This window comes from Babylonia areolata, chromosome 26 (assembly GCF_041734735.1).
Source record: "Babylonia areolata isolate BAREFJ2019XMU chromosome 26, ASM4173473v1, whole genome shotgun sequence".
NCBI lineage: Eukaryota > Metazoa > Mollusca > Gastropoda > Neogastropoda > Buccinidae > Babylonia > Babylonia areolata.
The window spans coordinates 30,310,361-30,329,499 of record NC_134901.1 but is presented as its reverse complement, the minus strand read 5'-3'; the positions used below and the strand labels follow the sequence as shown (position 1 = coordinate 30,329,499).

At 43.7% G+C, this 19,139-nt stretch overlaps 1 protein-coding gene across 2 annotated transcripts in view; it reads right to left on the bottom strand.

The window, feature by feature from the left end:
- LOC143300574 (bystin-like) overlaps positions 1-18,742 on the bottom strand; it is a 32,031-nt gene extending 13,289 nt beyond the window's left edge. The window contains exons 1-8 of one of the 2 annotated variants that reach the window (XM_076614344.1): positions 18,650-18,742; positions 11,481-11,638; positions 10,429-10,535; positions 5,688-5,805; positions 4,006-4,132; positions 2,722-2,864; positions 1,596-1,693; positions 580-658 (exon numbers count right to left, since the gene is read on the bottom strand). In XM_076614344.1, coding sequence (XP_076470459.1) covers positions 580-658; positions 1,596-1,693; positions 2,722-2,864; positions 4,006-4,132; positions 5,688-5,805; positions 10,429-10,535; positions 11,481-11,615 — 807 coding nt within the window. In that variant the 5' untranslated portion in view covers positions 11,616-11,638; positions 18,650-18,742. Of the gene's footprint in view, positions 1-579; positions 659-1,595; positions 1,694-2,721; positions 2,865-4,005; positions 4,133-5,687; positions 5,806-10,428; positions 10,536-11,480; positions 11,651-18,649 lie in introns of both variants that reach the window. The other variant, XM_076614345.1, reaches the window with a different exon arrangement.
- Between the last annotated feature and the right edge of the window lie 397 nt (positions 18,743-19,139).

Here is a 19,139-nt window from a genome sequence, read left to right as displayed (position 1 = left end):
ATGATTCACTACTTTTTCCCTAAGGAAAACAAATGACCAACTTCAATAAATAAATAACAAAATGAACAGAAAATGAATGACCCCATGAAGAAGTGAACCACCATTTCAAACGACCCCATGAAGAAGTGAACCACCATTTCAAACGACCCCATGAAGAAGTGAACCACCATTTCAAATGACCCCATGAAGAAGTGAACCACCATTTCAAACGACCCCATGAAGAAGTGAACCACCATTTCAAATGACCCCATGAAGAAGTGAACCACCATTTCAAATGACCCCATGAAGAAGTGAACCACCATTTCAAATGACCCCATGAAGAAGTGAACCACCATTTCAAACGACCCCATGAAAGACCATTTCAAACGACCCCATGAAGAAGTGAACCACCATTTCAAATGACCCCATGAAGAAGTGAACCACCATTTCAAATGACCCCATGAAGAAGTGAACCACCATTTCAAACGACCCCATGAAGAAGTGAACCACCATTTCAAATGACCCCATGAAGAAGTGAACCACCATTTCAAACGACCCCATGAAGAAGTGAACCACCATTTCAAACATCACTCAACTCACCTGCATCAGATGGAAGTTCAGTCGTTTGTATTCAGCAATGTCATCCCTGATGCGCGGCAGCAAAAACAGGGAATAAAACCTGAAAACAGAGAATAAGGCAAATGCTCAAGCAACAGATAAAAAGATCAAAGGTCTCATAGTCTTTTACAGCCATCATAGTGAATTTGTATCCACCATGTCTAGGGCTCAGCACTGGAAAGCAGGGCCCAATCCTGTCCTTCCATTTTAATCTTTCCCAAACCAAACCAAGTACCCATTCACCTTTTCCAAGGACACATCATCATGCCAAGATAGGGGCCTCAAACCCTGACCAATAGTGGCCACTGGATCACAAATCCAATGCCCCCCCCCCCCCCCCCCCCCACGATTCTGCCACAGCACATTTGGAAACAACCTGGAACATCATTCTTGCTACTTCCCAGCTGTACCATCTACAGGAGAGAGAAAAAAGAAGAAAAAAAATGTCAGCACTAGGGACACTGGGTCAACAGGAAAAAGTGAAGCTTTCAATAGTGGATGTGTGCATATATATGTGTGTGCTTGAAATCAAGCTTTTCTGTGTGTATATATGTTTTCATTTGCAGACACTGAAGGTGTTTACAGGATTGTATGATTGAGGATAAGTTGGTTGGGTATATGTTGGTGATTTTCAAGAATAAACAAATATTTCAAATGACAATAAGCACTGATAACATCACAACTGTTATTTCACAGTCAGATGTAGCTGGATAACTGTAAACACCGTTACACTGCTTTTCACTCAACATGAAGGAATGGGTGGAGGAATGGAAGAAGAAGGTTGCCGAGATAAACTGAAGTGACCAAATGAAGCGCTAATGTGTGCATTGTTCAACTTCTTTTTCCCCCCCCCCTTTTTTGGGGGGGAGGTGGGGGGGGGGGGGGCGTCTCATCTGATGTCACCAAAAGCATAAGAGACGAGAGATGAACTGGACTGATTGAACACACATACTGAAACACAAGAGCCCTCCCACCCCTCTACACACACAGCCCCTAACCTCTGAGCCAAAACTCCTGGCAAGTTAGAGGAAAAAATCCTGCTGGCGGCATTCATTGCTGCAGCACTCCACTGGTCTGGTCGAGTAATATACAGGCACTGAAACAAAGACATTTAAATGATGAACAAAATACAGTACAGGCACTGGAACAAGATACTTTAAATGATGAACAAAAAACAGTACAGGCTCTGGAACAAGACACTTTAAATAATGAACAAAAAACAGTACAGGCACTGGAACAAGACACTTTAAATAATGAACAAAAAACAGTACAGGCACTGGAACAAGACACTTTAAAATGATGAACAAAAAACAGTACAGGCACTGGAACAAAGACACTTTAAATGAGGAACAAAAAACAGTACAGGCTCTGGAACAAGACACTATAAAAAGAGGAAAAAAAAACAGTACAGGCACTGGAACAAGACTCATACTTTAAATGATGACCAAAAAACAGAACAGTAACAGGAACAAGACACTTTAAATGATGACCAAAAAACAGAACAGGCACTGGAAGAAGACTCAGTTAAAAAACGATAAACAAAAAACAACAAGCACTGGAACAAGACACTTTAAATGATGAACAAAAAACAGAACAAAACAAGACAGCAGTGCTTTAGCCCTCTGGTCCCCTTTCCAAGAACTGTACTCGTTTACTTGAACAGTTACTTGTTTTAACTGCCACTATATCTGTTTGTACTTAAGTGCAACACCTCTTCTCACTTCAATGAGTCCACCAGACACCAGTTCACCCGTTTCTTTGTGACCAGCAATGAACCTAAGCCTGCAATGAAGTCCTGGCAAGGCATGCACAAGGAAACACTAAACTTCAAGTGATAAGTCAGATAACCCCAATGTCATGATGTGCCACAACACTGAATCCCCCAAAACCTGCCCAGTCCTGGATTACACTTCTCTCTGTGCTTCCATGGCTTTGAAAGCATCACTTGTTCATTGCTCCCTGGATTACACGTATCTGATGGTACTACACATTGTGCCTAGTGTTTCCAAAGCTGCCACCCACTGCCACCAGTCCCCCCAACCTCAAAATACGACAGAAAAAAAATGGACAAACAACAACAGAAAGAGAGAAGCAGACTTTCCACACTGATGTCTTGTCCCCTACCTGTTCCCACTGCTCCATGACAGGCAGTGTCTTGAAGGCGATGGGCAGTTTGCCGCTCCGGTAACTCTTAAGGATGTCCCTCACACTGGAGTACATGCGCACCACTTCTTGCGGCAGGTCTTGAATGCCGGCTCCCTGACCATCTGAAAAAAACAACAACAGGATACCATATTGGTGGGCAGGAAAACAACAACAGGATACCATGCTGGTGGGCAGGAAAACAACAACAGGATACCATGCTGGTGGGCAGGAAAACAACAACAGGATACCATGCTGGTGGGCAGGAAAACAACAGGATACCATGCTGGTGAACACGAAAATATCAACAGGATACCATGCTGGTGGGTATTAAAATAACAACAGGATACCATGCTGGTGGGCATTAAAATAACAACAGGATACCATGCTGGTGAACACGAAAATATCAACAGGATACCATGCTGGTGGGTATTAAAATAACAACAGGATACCATGCTGGTGGGCATTAAAATAACAACAACAGGATACCATGCTGGTGGGCATTAAAATATCAACAACAGGATACCATGCTGGTGGGTATTAAAATAACAACAACAGGATACCATGCTGGTGGGTATTAAAATAACAACAGGATACCATGCTGGTGGGCATTAAAATAACAACAGGATACCATGCTGGTGGGTATTAAAATAACAACAGGATACCATGCTGGTGGGCAGGAAAACAACAGGATACCATGCTGGTGGGCAGGAAAACAACAACAGGATACCATGCTGGTGGGCAGAAAAACACCAACAGGATACCATGCTGGTGGGCAGGAAAACAACAGGATACCATGCTGGTGGGCAGGAAAACAACAGGATACCATGCTGGTGGGCAGAAAAACACCAACAGGATACCATGCTGGTGAGCAGGAAAACAACAGGATACCATGCTGGTGGGCAGGAAAACAACAACAGGATACCATGCTGGTGGGCAGGAAAACAACAACAGGATACCATGCTGGTGGGCAGGAAAACAACAACAGGATACCATGCTGGTGGGCAGAAAAACACCAACAAAAACCAAAAGAGGTCAGAGTGCACAGAATCAAGATTGTTACATGGTAATCATTCACCCTGAAGCACAAGTACTTATCCAATATATCCACACAGTGCTTTTGTGATTGGTTTTTTCTCCCCTTTTTTCATAAGTTTAAACACTGTACTTCCAAATTCTTCTAAAATACGATAACAATATAAAAAAGGGGAATATTCCAAGGATCTAAACCCTGACAATAAAAAGTAAGCGGTTTGTGGAACTGACCTGACATGACAGATTCAATTTCTGTCTTCTTTTCAGTCAGCTTGCTCTGAATGATGTCAGCCAGAGTGCGGTGCCCCTTCCTGGCCATGAAGGCCTCAAAGGCTCTCTCTTCGTCAGGGTCCACATCCTGCACAGAAACGGGTCATGTCTGAATGAATAAAACATTACCTTCTTACTGCCTGCACCTTGCCCTGGCTTCACCTAAAGACAGAAGTAATTCCATACTCCTTCCAAAACCCTGTGTTGCATTTTCCATAACCCCAAAACAAGGTCGCATACAAATACACAAACATGCATACAAACACATACACAAAAGAATTACCACACAAAGTGACAGGTTGTGAGAGATATTGGGAGGGGGAGTATGGAGTGTTCAAACACACACAGGTCTTGACATTTATTTCATTTTCATCACTTCATCTGCCTTTCTTTTTTCCTCTTTTTCTTCTGCACAAGCAAAATCCTCTCCAACACTATAGTGTGGAGAAAGGTATCACAAAATTTGCAAAACTTTTCCAGACCTTGAAAGGTAAAACTTTTATTCCCATGGATAACTCACCATCATCATCTGTAACACAAAGCTAACTCACCGCCATTATATGTAACACAAAGCTAACTCACCACCATTATATGCCATCATCATATGTAACACAAAGCTAACTCACCACCATTATATGTAACAAAGCTAACTCACCACCATTATATGCCATCATCATATGTAACACAAAGCTAACTCACCGCCATTATATGTAACACAAAGCTAACTCACCACCATTATATGCCATCATCATATGTAACACAAAGCTAACTCACCACCATTATATGTAACAAAGCTAACTCACCACCATTATATGTAACACAAAGCTAACTCACCACCAATACACGTAGCATGAAGCTAACTCAGCACTATTACATGTAACACAAAGCTAACTCACCACCATTATAAGTAACACAAGGCTAACTCACCACCATTATAAGTAACACAAAGCTAACGCACCACCATTATAAGTAACACAAAGCTAACTCACCACCATTATAAGTAACACAAAGCTAACTCACCACCATTATAAGTAACACAAAGCTAACTCACCACCATTATAAGTAACACAAAGCTAACGCACCTCCATTATAAGTAACACAAAGCTAACTCACCACCATTATAAGTAACACAAAGCTAACTCACCACCAATACACGTAGCATGAAGCTAACTCAGCACCATTACATGTAACACAAAGCTAACTCACCACCACTAAAAGTAACACAAAGCTAACTCACCACCATTACATGTGACACAAAGCTAACCAAAACCATTACATATATGATTGTGTGCTATGACTTGTGTGCGTGTGTGTGCATGTGCTCGTGTGTATTGTGTGTATTGTGTGTGTGGTGTGTGGGTGTGAGGGGAGGATGAATAACTTTAAGATGTTTTGTATCTTGTGTTCAATTTTTCCTTTTTGGTATTTACATATGTGTTATGTTTGTAAACGCCTAGGGCTTATTTTCAAGATTAGGCGTAAATGCTCTTAATAATAATAGTAATAATAATAATAATAATGATAACAACAATAACGCAAACATAACTCACCATCATTACATGTAACACAAAGCTAACCCACCATCATTACATGTAACACAAAGCTAACTCACCACCATTGCATGTAACACAAAGCTAACTCACCACAATTCCAAGCATTCCCTCTGCTGAAGCTGCTCTGTGGTCATCCTCAGTGATTTCATCGTCGTCATCATCTCTCTGAGTGAAGAATATTTTCTTGCCCTTGCTGTGACCTGCATGACTGAACATTCAGTTTACATTCAAACTAGGTCTGATATCCCCCCCCCCTTTTTTTCCGTACATGATAAACCTGGAAACATTTATCATAGATCTGTACTGTAATCTATACTCTTTTGTCACATCAGATTTCTCTGTGCAGAATTCAGGCTTGTCTCCTCAGGGAGAGCGCATCGCTACAGTGACAACGCCACCCATTTTTTGGTACTTTTTCTGCCTGCAAGTGTACCGTAAAGTTCAGTCTATTGAGCGCACTAGTACATAAGCCGCACCCACTAAATTTTGGAAAAAATTGAACTTTATACATGCATAAGCCGCACCGGTTTATAAGCCGCACTTATTTCCGGTACCGGAACACATACTGATACTAAGAAAAGATGTTGATACTGTAGGTTATGAAATAAACACAAGCGGGAACAACACAAAGAAAAGCAAGCGAAAATACTGCTAGTGCCACAAAAAAAAGAGAAATAAACACAACGAAAATAAGTTCCATAATTTAGGGATAGTCACATTTATTCAACGTCATCCTGCTCACTGAATCCACTAAAATCTTCATCTTCAGTGTCCGAGTTGAAGAGGACCAGCACAGCTTCCTCCACCATCTTGTCACTGACTTAGCCTCGTTCGCTTCATGAAGGTTGAGGTCACTATTGGTTCGTCGCTTGCACTGTCGTCTGCTAGGTCGATCGCCTTCAATTTGAAGGCTGCATAATAGGCATAATGTCGCGTTTTCAGCATTATGAGGGTGTACGCTTGAGCAGAGCAGAACTGAATGCTGATCTGAAGGCTTTAATGTGTGCGGATTTGATTTATAAAATGTGAACAGTTAGCACACGATCCTGAAGCTCATCCAAAAATTCATGGACAGAAATCATGATTTTGGTGAGTTGAAGGGCAGCTAAGAATAGACGAGAACGTGACACTCCCGGGATCGTTAAAATCCGCATATAAACCGCATCATTGTATAAGCCGCAGAGGTTGAAGATGGAGTAAAAAGTCGCGGCTTATAGACCAAACTTTACGGTAGTTATTTTTCAATCAAAGTTAATTTTTCTACAGAATTTTGCAAGGCACTAAGCAGGCATGAGATTGGGAAATTGTGATTGAGTCTGAAAGTGGGGGTCCATGGGGCAACGCCCCTGGTGGGGGTCTGGGGGCAAAGCCCCCTGAAGCTGAAGGTTTTTCTCAATTTCAAACCATGAAATCTGCACTTGCGGGCCACCAATGCTGCTGAGGTATTCCAACCCACAGAAGACAAAAAATCAGTCCAATTCTTCCTAAACTGAAGTGTTTTTGCTTCCAAACATGTAAAGTCAGCCTTGGGGGCATGATTTTCAAAATCGTGTCTTTTTTGTGTGTGTGTGTTGTGTTGTGTTGTGTTGTGTTGTGTTGTGTTGTGTTGTGTTGTGTTGTGTGTGTGTGTGTGTGTGTGTGTGTGTGTGTGTGTGTGTGTGTGTGTGTGTGTGTGTGGTTTCAATGCAACTCTCTGTGTGTATGTGAGAAAGAGAGACAGACAGACAGACAGACAAAGAGATTGAGAATAGGGGTCAGGATAGACATGGGAGGAAAGAGTTAAAGTTCATGTATGTGCACTGCTTTAAATACAACTCTCTCTGCGTTAAACTCTTTGTGTGAGTGAGTGAGTGAGAGAGAGAGAGAGAGAGAGAGAGAGAGAGAGTGTGTGTGTTTTCAAGGAAAATGTTATTAGCACACAAGTTTGCACTGTACCAATATAACTGACCATCTGGTCTCTTCAGCTGTAGTCTCTGTTCCACTGACATGCATGTGTGTTGGTTGAGGAAAGAAAGGGGGGAGTGGAATGACTGGAGGGAGGAGGGGTGGGTCTGTGACTGGTTGCATCACTTTCAAGCAGTAAAGGATTCTCAGCTGGAGCTAGTGGTCAGTGTCTTGGCTCAGTGCCAAAATTGCTAGTCACTGACAGTGGTTTCATACCCCTACCCCCTTCTCTCCCCCATTCCCTCAGCACTAGAAGAGACTCAAGAGAGAGGGGAGGGGTACATCAGCAAATCATGAAAGTGAAGTCTGCAGGATGGGGGCAGGGGTTTGGGGAGTGACTTTTTTCTCTCTGAAATCAACTGCTCTTCCGCTGAAAACAGCGGATCCGCTGAGAGTTCCCCAGCATGGACTCTGTGTGTGTGTGTGTGTGTGTGTGTGTGTGTGTGTGTGTGTGTGTGTGTGTGTGTTCAAGGGAGAAAGAAAGAGAGAGAGAGAGACAGCGAGCGTGAGTGCACACACGCGTGTGTGTATGTGTGGTTTCAATTCAACTGCGTGTAAACAAGAGAGAGAGGGAGGCAGACAGAAAGAGAGGGGAGATGGTAGGAGGAAAGAATGCAAGTTGTATTTGTGCATGTGTATGCACTGCTTTCAAATTCAATAGATCTCTCTCTCCGCGCGTGCGTGTGTGCTTTCAATACAACTCTGTGTGTATATGCAAGAAAGAGACAGACAGACAGACAGACAGAAAGAGGGAGAGAGGGACAAAGAGACATGCATATATGTGCATTGCTTTAAATACAATTCTGTGTGTGTGTGTGTGTGTGTGTGTGTGTGTGTTTTCAATCTCCGTGTGTGTGTGTGCTTGACAGAGAGTGTGTATATGTGAATGCATTCATGTGTTTTTTTTCAAAGTGTGTGTGTGTGTGCGTGCGCACCCACATTCAATTCAGCTCTATGTCTGTGTGTGCGTGTGTAACTTTGGTAATCTGGCCCAATCTGGTCTCAAATCTAAACACACTGACTCTTGCCATGAACTGTCTGAACAGAAGCCTCGGCTGTGTCAGAAAAGGCACTGACGTCAACAAGTTGCTACAAAGTTTGTCTCAATCGCAACAATGTTATTTGTGCATAGGACAGTGGCAAACGTTGGCAGCTTTTGCTGAATGAACAGAGGGTCAAGCAGATGTACCCACGGCCCTTGTGGCTTGACAGGGATGGAGACTGCGCGCACTGGTGTATCTGTGCGTGCGCGCAAGTTTGTGTGCCGTGTGTGTGTGTGCGTTATTGTGCGCGCGCTCACATGTCCGTGTGCGTGTGTGTGTGTGATCGACCGTATGTGTGTGCATGTGCGCGCGTGCATACTTTTCACAGTGCGTTAAGAAACTTTTGGACTTTGATTTTGGTGCACTGACATGTCACTGGATCGCCTCTCAAGGGGTCAACAAACGACGCTTTTGAAAGAGCATTCCGTTTTCATTTTTGACAGATCATCAGTAAACGATATAGAACAACCGACGGGCACAATAGCCGAGTGGTTAAAAGCGTTGGACTGTCAATCTGAGGGTCCCGGGTTTGAATCACGGTGACGGCGCCTGGTGGGTAAAGGGTGGAGATTTTTACGATCTCCCAGGTCAACATATGTGCAGACCTGCTAGTGCCTGAATCCCCTTCGTTTGTAAATGCATGCAGAAGATCAAATACGCACATTAAAAATCCTGTAATCCATGTCAGCGTTCGGTGGGTTATGGAAACAAGAACATACCCAGCATGCACACCCCTGAAAGTGGAGTATGGCTGCCTACATGGCGGGGTAAAAACGGTCATGCACGTAAAAGCCCACTCGTGTACATGCGAGTGAATGTGGGAGTTGCAGCCCACGAACGCAGAAGAAGAAGAAGAAGAAGAACGACCCATAGGCTTTATCTTTCTTTCTTTTTTCTTCTAGAAAACGGACGCTCCGTTTTTAATGCAAATGTGAAAACAGATTTCCGTGCCTAGACTGAAGAGTTGCCCCCATGCAATCTGACACCAATCGCACTTGGCCTTGCCTGCGGTGTTCATTTTGTGAATGGTGTGGCCTGCCCGTAAAGTTATTTTTTTATTCTTCATTTCTGTTTTCACGATCTCATCTTGCCAGACCCAGTTCCACTTATTATTCACTTCTTTATCGACCTCTGCTGCAAAAATCCTCTAATCCTTTGTGAGTTTTCTCATTTTGTCAGTGACTGAAGACAATCGACAAAATCAGGTATCTTTGCAAGTTGTGAAGCCCACAAGCGAGTTTTGTAATCCCGACTGAATACGGATAAGCTGAATGATGACAGAGCAGCAACGGAACACTTATTCTCAATTGGTTATCCAAACATGGGGTATTTTAGCAAACGCTGTGGGTCTGTCTTGTCGATCGGTTGGACAACGTTCGTGCAACCTTCATGGGTTGGAAAAAAACCTCACCCCCCCTCCACCCCTCCGATTTTCTCAACGGATTTACGTGAATCTCAAAAATGGCCTCTGGAGCCAATTTTCATTCGGAAAATCTGACTATAGTTGGAAAAATCTCATGCCTGCTAAGCGCATGCTGCACATGGGGCCTCTCACCCAAATGACTAGAATCCAGACCACCTCTCAAAGTCTTGTGGAGGGGAGAAAATACTGGCAAGGGTTGGGTTTGAACCAGTGTGCTCAGATTCTCACGTTTCTTGGGTAAATGCTTTGCCTCTAGGCCAATACTCTGCTCCAGTGTTAACATATGTATCTTATTTTGTCACTGGAAACATTTTTCACCATTAGTCTGTTAAGTTTATTTGTCTTTTCCCTATGAAATAAAAACAACAACAACAACAGAAAAACAAAAACAAAAATAAACCAAGAGAAGAAACCACCATACCCATCCTGTGACTGTTTGGGTTGACCCATTCCGTGTTCTTCTTCCAGTTCCAGCTGTTGCTTGCGTGCTTCTGTCAGTATCTTCTTGGTCAGGTCACTTTCCACAAACTAGAGAAAAGAACAAACAAAAACATATACATATTTTGACAACTGCTGTCATTCATTATATCATACAGATTGCTCAATTAATTCATGACTGCTAATGACACAAATGTCATCAAAGGAAAAAGGAGAAATGCTTTCCAGGACTCTCTTTCCTCGTCATATTTTAAAGCTATGGCAAGTGAATGAGACAAAAGGAATAAAAAATTGTTTCAAAAGCACTTCACACTCACAATCAAAGTGACTAAAAATAAATCACAAATGTTTTCTTACTGTTATGCTCTAAGAAATAAAGCATTTCACAAGCTGACCAAGCATTAAATTTTGATTAATGCAACCAAAACAGAAAGTTTCTGTTTTTTTATACTTGTGAATGATTGAGCTGGATTCATATAGATATATAGGGCAGATAATGTCTACACATAGGGCAGATGAAGATGTCTACAAAAACATTGGGCTGATAAAGATGTCTACATACACATTGGGCAGATAAAGATGTCTACATACATGGCAGATAAAGATGTCTACATACACATACGCCAGATAAAGATGTCAATAGGACAAATTATAAAGATGTCTACATACAATATAGGGCTGGTAAAGATGTCTACATACACATTACACTACAGGGCCGATAAACATGTCTACATAAACTACAGGGCAGATAAAGATGTCTACTTATAGAGTAGATAAAGATGTCTACACATTGGGTAGATAAAGATGTAATACATAGGGCAGATAAAGATGTCTACACATAAGTTGTGCTTTTACATTACCACTCAACACAAACACTCATAGAAAGAAACAACAACAAACAATCAAAGACCTGCAGAACAGAGCAGACCACACACACACACACACACACACACACACACACACACACACACACACACTGTGCAACTAAATTACTAATGAGTAATGCAGAAAAAAAAAAGTGCAAGACTGTGTCACCTCATCGTCCCCTTCTCTGCGTTTCCTGACTTTCTGTCTGCTCGACTCCTTGACCTGGTCCTCACTCAGGATGTCCTGGGCCAGAGGCCCCCCCCTCACCACCCTGTCCCCCCGTACTGCCTTCATCTTGGGCATCTTGCTTTTCACTTGCTGCAATGCTGCAACACACACTGTCACCATCATCATGGCACTGTTATTGTGGCTACAGCCCCAGTGACACTGGGCCATTTCAACAAGGCTAACAACATCCTATCAGTAGATCAGACAAGTACAGGGCAAACAATATTCTAAGTACAGCGCTAACAATATTCTATCATGAACAGACTACATATATTCTTTTTTTAAACACTGTCTAATGCCATCCTGTGGAAGCTGAAACTATTGAATGGAAAACTCTGGAGAAAAAATTTGGTGCAAGTACAATTAAACATATACACAAATTACAACCCAGAACCTGCTAATGGGCAACATGCACATCATGGGCACATCAAAGCTATAGGAAATGCAAAAGTACCCAATTACAGACAAGCCTTAGTTAGAATTTAAATTTTTTTTAAATCTTTTTAAAAAGCATAAAAAATCATTGATCAAACTGGAGTTTCTTCACCACACAAAAACAGTGAACTGATGTATTTCCTCTGTTCTTTTTCTTGTCAAGCTTGTAAGTGGGAATATACATGTGTGTGTGAAACATGTTGTCCAGTGGCTGTTATCTATTTGTAGACCCAGAAATCAATATGCCATGATTCTGACTCAATGAACCACCTATGAAAAATTGGAAGTAAAGTTGGGAGTCCAGAGTGGCATGAGGCAATGCACAACTTTCAGTTTCAGATGCAAAAGTTTCCATACCCTCCTGCATGTGCAGGTGTTGAGTGAAATAAGCAAGGTGACAGGCTTGCTGGTAATGCAACAAGCAGTCTAAATCAGTACGTGTAGGAAAATCTGCAATCCTAAGAAAACAGTGCCTTAAAAAAAACAGGAACAAGGCCTAACACCATCCATGGTCCATTGCTCACCTCATGGCAAAAATGAGAGAGAGGGCAGCTGTAAGTCTAGCATGAAAGGTAGAGCATGTTTCTTTGATGGAGTCTCCCACTGGTCCGACGGATGAGTAGGCAGGCAAGGTTATCTGTCGGTGTGTGTCCTCATGTGGGAGAAGAGGCCGATTCTGGATGCGCAGCACTTCCCACAGGTGTTGCAAGGAAAAACGTCTCCAGAAGCTGAGCCCTGCTTCCTTCGCTCACGCTTCTCCTTAATGGACAGCGTTCTCTTGTTTTCAAACGTCTTTATGCCACTAGAGCACAGCATCCTCCAGCGACAGTGGTCAAGGGCATCAGTTTCCCAGGAAGCGATATCTGTCACAGGCTTTGAGGTTTGTCTTCAAGGTGTCCTTGAAGCACTTGCAGGGTCTTCCGCGTTCACGGTGGCCTTCCTTCAGCTGGCCACACAAAAGCATCTTCAGGATCCTGCTGTCTGTCATGTGGACAACGTGTCCTGTCCAGCGTAGCTGGCACTGGATCAGCAGGCTTTTGAATGTGACGGTGATACGTCGTCCACGTTTCACAACAGTACAACAAGGTGGTCAGCACAACAGCTCTGTAGCTTTTCATCTCAGTGCTGAGACTGATGCCTTTGTTGTTCCACAGCCTGTTGTTGAGTCTGCCAAAGGTGGAGGTGGCCTTGGCGATGCGCAGCGTCACTTCTGCATCAAGGGCTCTGTTGCTGCATAGGGTGCTGCCCAGGTAGCAAAACTTGTCGACTGACTTGATCTCTGTGTCATTGATCTTGATTGCAGGTGGGGGGGAAGGCACTAGCGTTCTGTGAGCTAGCTGGCTGGTACATGGACTCTGTCTTGCTGAGGCTGATGGTGAGTCCAAAGCGCCTGCAGGAGGTTGAGAACAGGTCCATAATGAACTGCATGTCCTCATGGGTGTGTGCAACAAGCGCACAGTCATCAGCGAAGAGGAACTCTCTCATCAGTGCCTCAAACACCCTGGACCTGGTGTGGAGTCGCCGCAAGTTGAAAAGTTTGCCATCTGTGCGAAAGTGAATGTAGATGCCCCGGTCACATTCTTGGAAGGCATCAATCAGCATGGCAGAGAAGAGAATGGAGAACATTGTGAGTCGACATGTCAGTATTTTCCTGTACTCTTGCCTGAATGCCATTGTGGAAAGACGCAATCAGCTGGATTAGGCTCTCTGGGCAGCCGAACTTTAGGAGGATCTTCCACAGACTATGGCAGTTCACTGTGTCGAAGGCCTTAGTCAGGTCTACAAAGACCATATGGAGCTCCTTGTTCTGCTCACGGCACTTCTCAGGGTGTACGACAAACACCATGTCACATGTTCCCCTGCCTGAGCGGAAGCCGCACTGTGCTTCAGGGATGACTGTGTTGGAGACATGGTCAACCAGTCTGTTCAGTATGATGTGGGCAAAGATCTTGCCGGCGATGCAGAGGACAGAGATTCCATGGTGGTTATCGCAGGATGTTTTGTCTCCCTTCCGTTTGTAAATGTGGACAATAGAAGCATCCTTGAAATCCTGGGGGACCTCCCCTCTCTCCCAGATAGACTGGAACAGGGCGGTCAGCTTGTCTGTCAGCACCTCGCCTCCATACTTGTAGATGTCAGCCTGGACTCCATCCGCTCCTGGTGCTTTTCCTGACATTGTCAGCTTCAGGGCCTTCTGGGTCTCAACCTTGGTGGGAGGGGCAGCTAGCAAGTCACTGACTGGTAGCTGTGGGAGGGCTGCAATTGCCTCGATATGGACGAGTCCCTGTTGAGGGTGTTGAAGTGCTCTGCCCAGAGGGCAAGGATGTCTTTCTTGTCTGTCAGGAGGGTGGTCTGGTCCAAGGCTCGGACAGGGCTTGATCCTGTGACTCTCGGCCCATACACAGCTCGGAGACCCTCATGGAAGGTCTTCATGTCGTGAGCATCAGCAGCGGACTGAAGCTCTTCAGACTTTCTCTCCCACCAGGTGTTCTTCATCTCACACAGCCTCTTCTGTACGAGTTGCTTGGTTTGCAAGAACTGGTTCTCCTTCCTCTGGCAGTCTTTATCGGAAATGTGATCCTATGCCGTATATACAGTGTGTTCAGGAGCTTGGAGATTCCAGAGTCATTCTCATCAAACCAGTCTTTGTGGTTCCTCTGTACAAAGCTGAGTGTGTCAGTTACTGCTGTGTACACAGCATCTTTAAAGGTGCTCCATACCTCTTCTACATCAGTCGATGAAGGAATTTCTTGGAGAGCTGCAGCACATCCTTGGTAATAGGGAGGCGGTGGATGTTCAGCTTCCTAGGGTATTTCTGCCTGGCGGGTTGGAGCTTGCGTGCAAGTCTGATGTTCATCTTGCTGCGTACCAGGCAATGGTCCGACAAACAGACTGCTCCTCTCATGCAGCGTGTAATGGAAACATCACCTCTGTCCCTCTGCCGGACAATCACATAGTCCAGCATGTGCCATTGCTTTGAGCGGGGGTGCATCCATGTGTTCTTGTACTTGTCCGCTTGTTGGAAGAGGGTGTTGGTAATGGTCAGTCCATGCTGCGCGCAGAGCCAGAGCAAAAGCAGTCCGTTGGAGTTGCACTTGCCAGTGCTGTCCTAGGACTTTTGGCCACGAGGAGAAGTCCACGCTGACACGGGCATTGAAATCCCCAAGGATGATCAGCCTGTCCTTTCTGTCTATCTCTGAAATGGTGCGTCTGAGCTCCTCGTAGAAAGCTTCTTTGATGTCATCAGGGCTGGTCATCGTCGTAGCATAGCAGCTGATGACTGTGGCAAAGCGATCCTTGGACAGCTTCAGACGCAGGGTCATCAGCCTGTCATTTATCCCATGTGGAAGGCTATCAAGCTGTAGTGCAAGTTTGGTTCGTATGGCAAAGCCCACACCTGAGGTTCTTGGGGTGCCATCTGGCTTCCCAATGCAGTAGAAGGTGTAGCCCCTCCAATTTCCTCCAGCTGGGTTTCACCCGCAAACCTGGTTTCGCTCAGGGCTGCTATGTCCACCTTGTAGCGATCAAGCTTTCTAGCAATGAGCGCTGTGCGTCTTTCTGGTCTGTCGTCTCTGTCGAGTAGGGTGCGAACATTCCAGGCACCCACAGTCAGGGCATAACTCCTGGTTCTTTTCTTCTGTTGTTTTTTACCGTTATTGTTGTTTCCTACTAGGTACTAGGTGAGGCAGGCTTTGTTTGGAGATCCTTTTATCTCCCCTTCCCCATGTGGGGAGAGCAGTGCTGTCCCTAAAAAGGGCTGCTCTGACACTGTGAGAGGATACGGGCGCCGCATCTGCCCCAGTCTATGGCGGACGACCATCACCCTACAGCCGCCTGCGTGCAGAGTCATGACTAGGAACTGCCAACAGCATCCTCTGCCTGTCCCTGTTACCACTTCTCCATCGCTGAAGGGCTTGGGAAAGCTGGGTGTTGAAGGGCTAGCTCATCGTTCCGCCATTAACCTGGTTAATCATTGGGAGACTTCACATGCGGCAGGTAGTACTGGGTTACATGGTACCAGTAGCAAGTAGAGAATTACAACTCTTGACATACCTATATTACTATCATTCGTCACATTACATTCAATTCGCCATGCATTGTTCGTTTCATTATCCATCATCTTTTTCATTATGTTTCAGACACACTGAAGACCCTTTTTGTCACTGCTTGAATCTGTGCAAATAAAGTGTTGGTGAAAGCAAAGAGTTGTCAGACTTATTCAGCAAGGGCTATGCCTCTGACCTGGCATCAATTTCCAAGACAACAACTGCAGATTTCTGGGCTTTCCCAAATGAGACTGAGCAACACATTACACAACACATACATGGCATCAGATTCAGATATCTTTTCCCACCCCTCGTGTGGCAAATTGGTGGCAGTATGTGTGTGTGTGTGTGTGTGTGTGTGTGTGTGTGTGTGTGTGTGTACCTGTCATGTGAGCTGTGTGTGTCACTGTGTGTGTGGGAGTGGGGGGCCAGGATGAGGGGGGCCAAGGGGTGTGGGGGTGGGGAGAAGCTGTGGTATGTAGGAACATGCATGTGTGTTTTGTGGGTATTGTAGGAGCTGTAGAATATAAGTGTGTGTGTGTGTGTGTGTGTGTGTGTGTGTGTGTGTGTGTATGTGCATGTGTGTGTGTGTGTGTGTGTGTGTTGTGAGTGCTCTGATACATAGGAATGTGTGTGCATGTATATGTGCATATGTGCATGTGTGGGTAATGTGGGATATGGAGAATGTAGATGTGTGTGTGTGTGCCCGTGTGTCTGTGTGTATATTAACATGCTGGGACTCTAACCATTCAGCCACAGCAGCATCAACAGAAAATAGTAAATCATTATCTATTTCAAAATAAACAAGAGTGATGATACTGCTTTATTTGTTCATATTCAGAGCACGGACTGTGATACAGATCATTCATTGGTGTGCTGCAAATTCAGGATTTAGTTGAAGAAATTTTACCAAAAAAGACAGCCAGGAAAGGCAAGCATTGACAGCAGCTGAATGTCTCAACCAGAACTTGTGAAGCAGTGTGCTGTCACTTTTGAGAAGGAACTTGATGCCTTATAAATTGAAGAGTCTCCAATAAAAACATGGAAAGAACAGCGAGACACAATCCATCATACAGCCTTGGCTACCTTTGGGAAGACTTCAAACAAAGTCACACGACTGGTTTGAAGCCAAGTCAACAGAGATGACCCACATAGAAGCCAAGAGTACCGCTCTTGCTGAGTACAAGAAGACTCTCAATAAGAGGAATCTCCAGACTCTCTGAGCTGCAAGGAACAAAGTCAAACAGACAGCTAGACTTTGCAAAGACATCCAAATCGCTGCCACAACAGGGAACATCAGAGGAATTTATGATGGTATCAAAAAAGCACTCTCGAACTTGAACTTGAAAAATCAGCGTTTTATTTTTCGGCCAATCTGGCCTTTACACCATCCATAACTTACTACTAGTACTGTGGCATGCATGGGTAATAGATTGCCTACATACAACAACTAGCAGAAGCAAGACAGCCTCCCCGCCTCAAATCCGCCAAATGCCAATGGAGAAGTAATCACGGACAAAATCAAACAGATGGATATTTATGATATTCCATGGTCAACACTGACTGACAGAGGCCTCATGTATTCTGCTGAAATACTACATGTTTTTATCTTCTCAAAGATGACAATTCTTCCCAAATACTTAATAATTTCTTTGTACACATAACTTTTTTCCAACATATATGACATCTTTAAATATCTGTGGATATTTTTCGTTAAAAAAAAAGAAAAAGCTGTATCTCATTCATGAAACTTTGCCAGGAGTGAGTACTTTTGGAGTCATTCTGATGTTAATAATGATAATAATAATAATAATGGATACTTATATAGCACATTATCCAGAAATCTGCTCTAGGTGCTTTACAAAAACGCTTTTGTTAACATAAAACATTACATCAATGTTACATACACACATCAAAATGTGATTACACACACACACACACTGCGTAATACATTTTAACATACATGTGTATCTAACAGCTACCCTAACACATACGCACACATAGGCACAAACTTACATAAACACACGCACACACTATACACATTCATATACATGCATGTAGTTATGTACACATACATAATTATGTATACACATAGTCAAGCACTGCTAACGCAAAGGAAGTGGACCTGCCACAACTGAACTTATCGCTGAGGGAAAAGGTGAGTTTTGAGACGAGATTTAAAAGATGCGAAAGAATCAGAATGACGAAGGTTATCAGGGAGCTTGTTCCACGTCTTTGGCGATTGAAAAGAAAACGATCTGTGTCCATATGTCTTCTGACGTGAGGTATCCTGAGAAGTCGAGTATCAGAGGAAGAACGGAGCTGGCGAGACGGGGTATAGATATGGAGTTCAGAAAGATACTTGGGGCCAGATCCGTTGACTGCAGAAAAGGTAAGAGTGGATAGCTTATACTTATAGTCTATTCGATCAGAAACGGGCAACCAGTGGAGAGACTGAAGGACAGGAGAAATATGGTCAAGTTTAGAAATTTAGATGTTCACAATTTCTTATCAGTTTTAACCAATTAAAACACCAACAAAACAATGAAAGCACCAACAACACTTTAATTCACTTTAAAAATAATCAAAAACGGTGCATCAAAAACAAAACTGCTTAAGATAACAAACCTGTATCACGCGATCTTCAAATCCCTTTGGATTTGCCAAACACATGGGACACACACTGTGGACTTCCTTCTACACATGCACTGCAATTGAAACGGAACCGGAAATGTTCGTTTATATTGATAGCAAATGCGGCTAACTCGGGCTGCTGTGTCTACTGTTCCAATGATAATGTTTACCTGAGCACAGTACATGACAATTTAGGTTGCACATGATGTGGGGACGGGGACACTGAAATCAATTTGTATCAGTGTAAATCTGGAACTCGCTAACTTTTGAAAGAAAAACAACTTGAACCATTATCAGCAATGAATTTTAAAGTAAAACAAAACATTTTAAATCTAAATATCAGTTCGTTTGTAAGTAATAATTTGAAATAACCGAGTTAAAAGGTTAATTGTGACAAACAGTCAGGAAGTACTCTTCGCTTGGCTGCGCACCCCCACCGTCGCGTTTATGCCAGTAAATGGATGCAAGCGACGAATTGATCCAG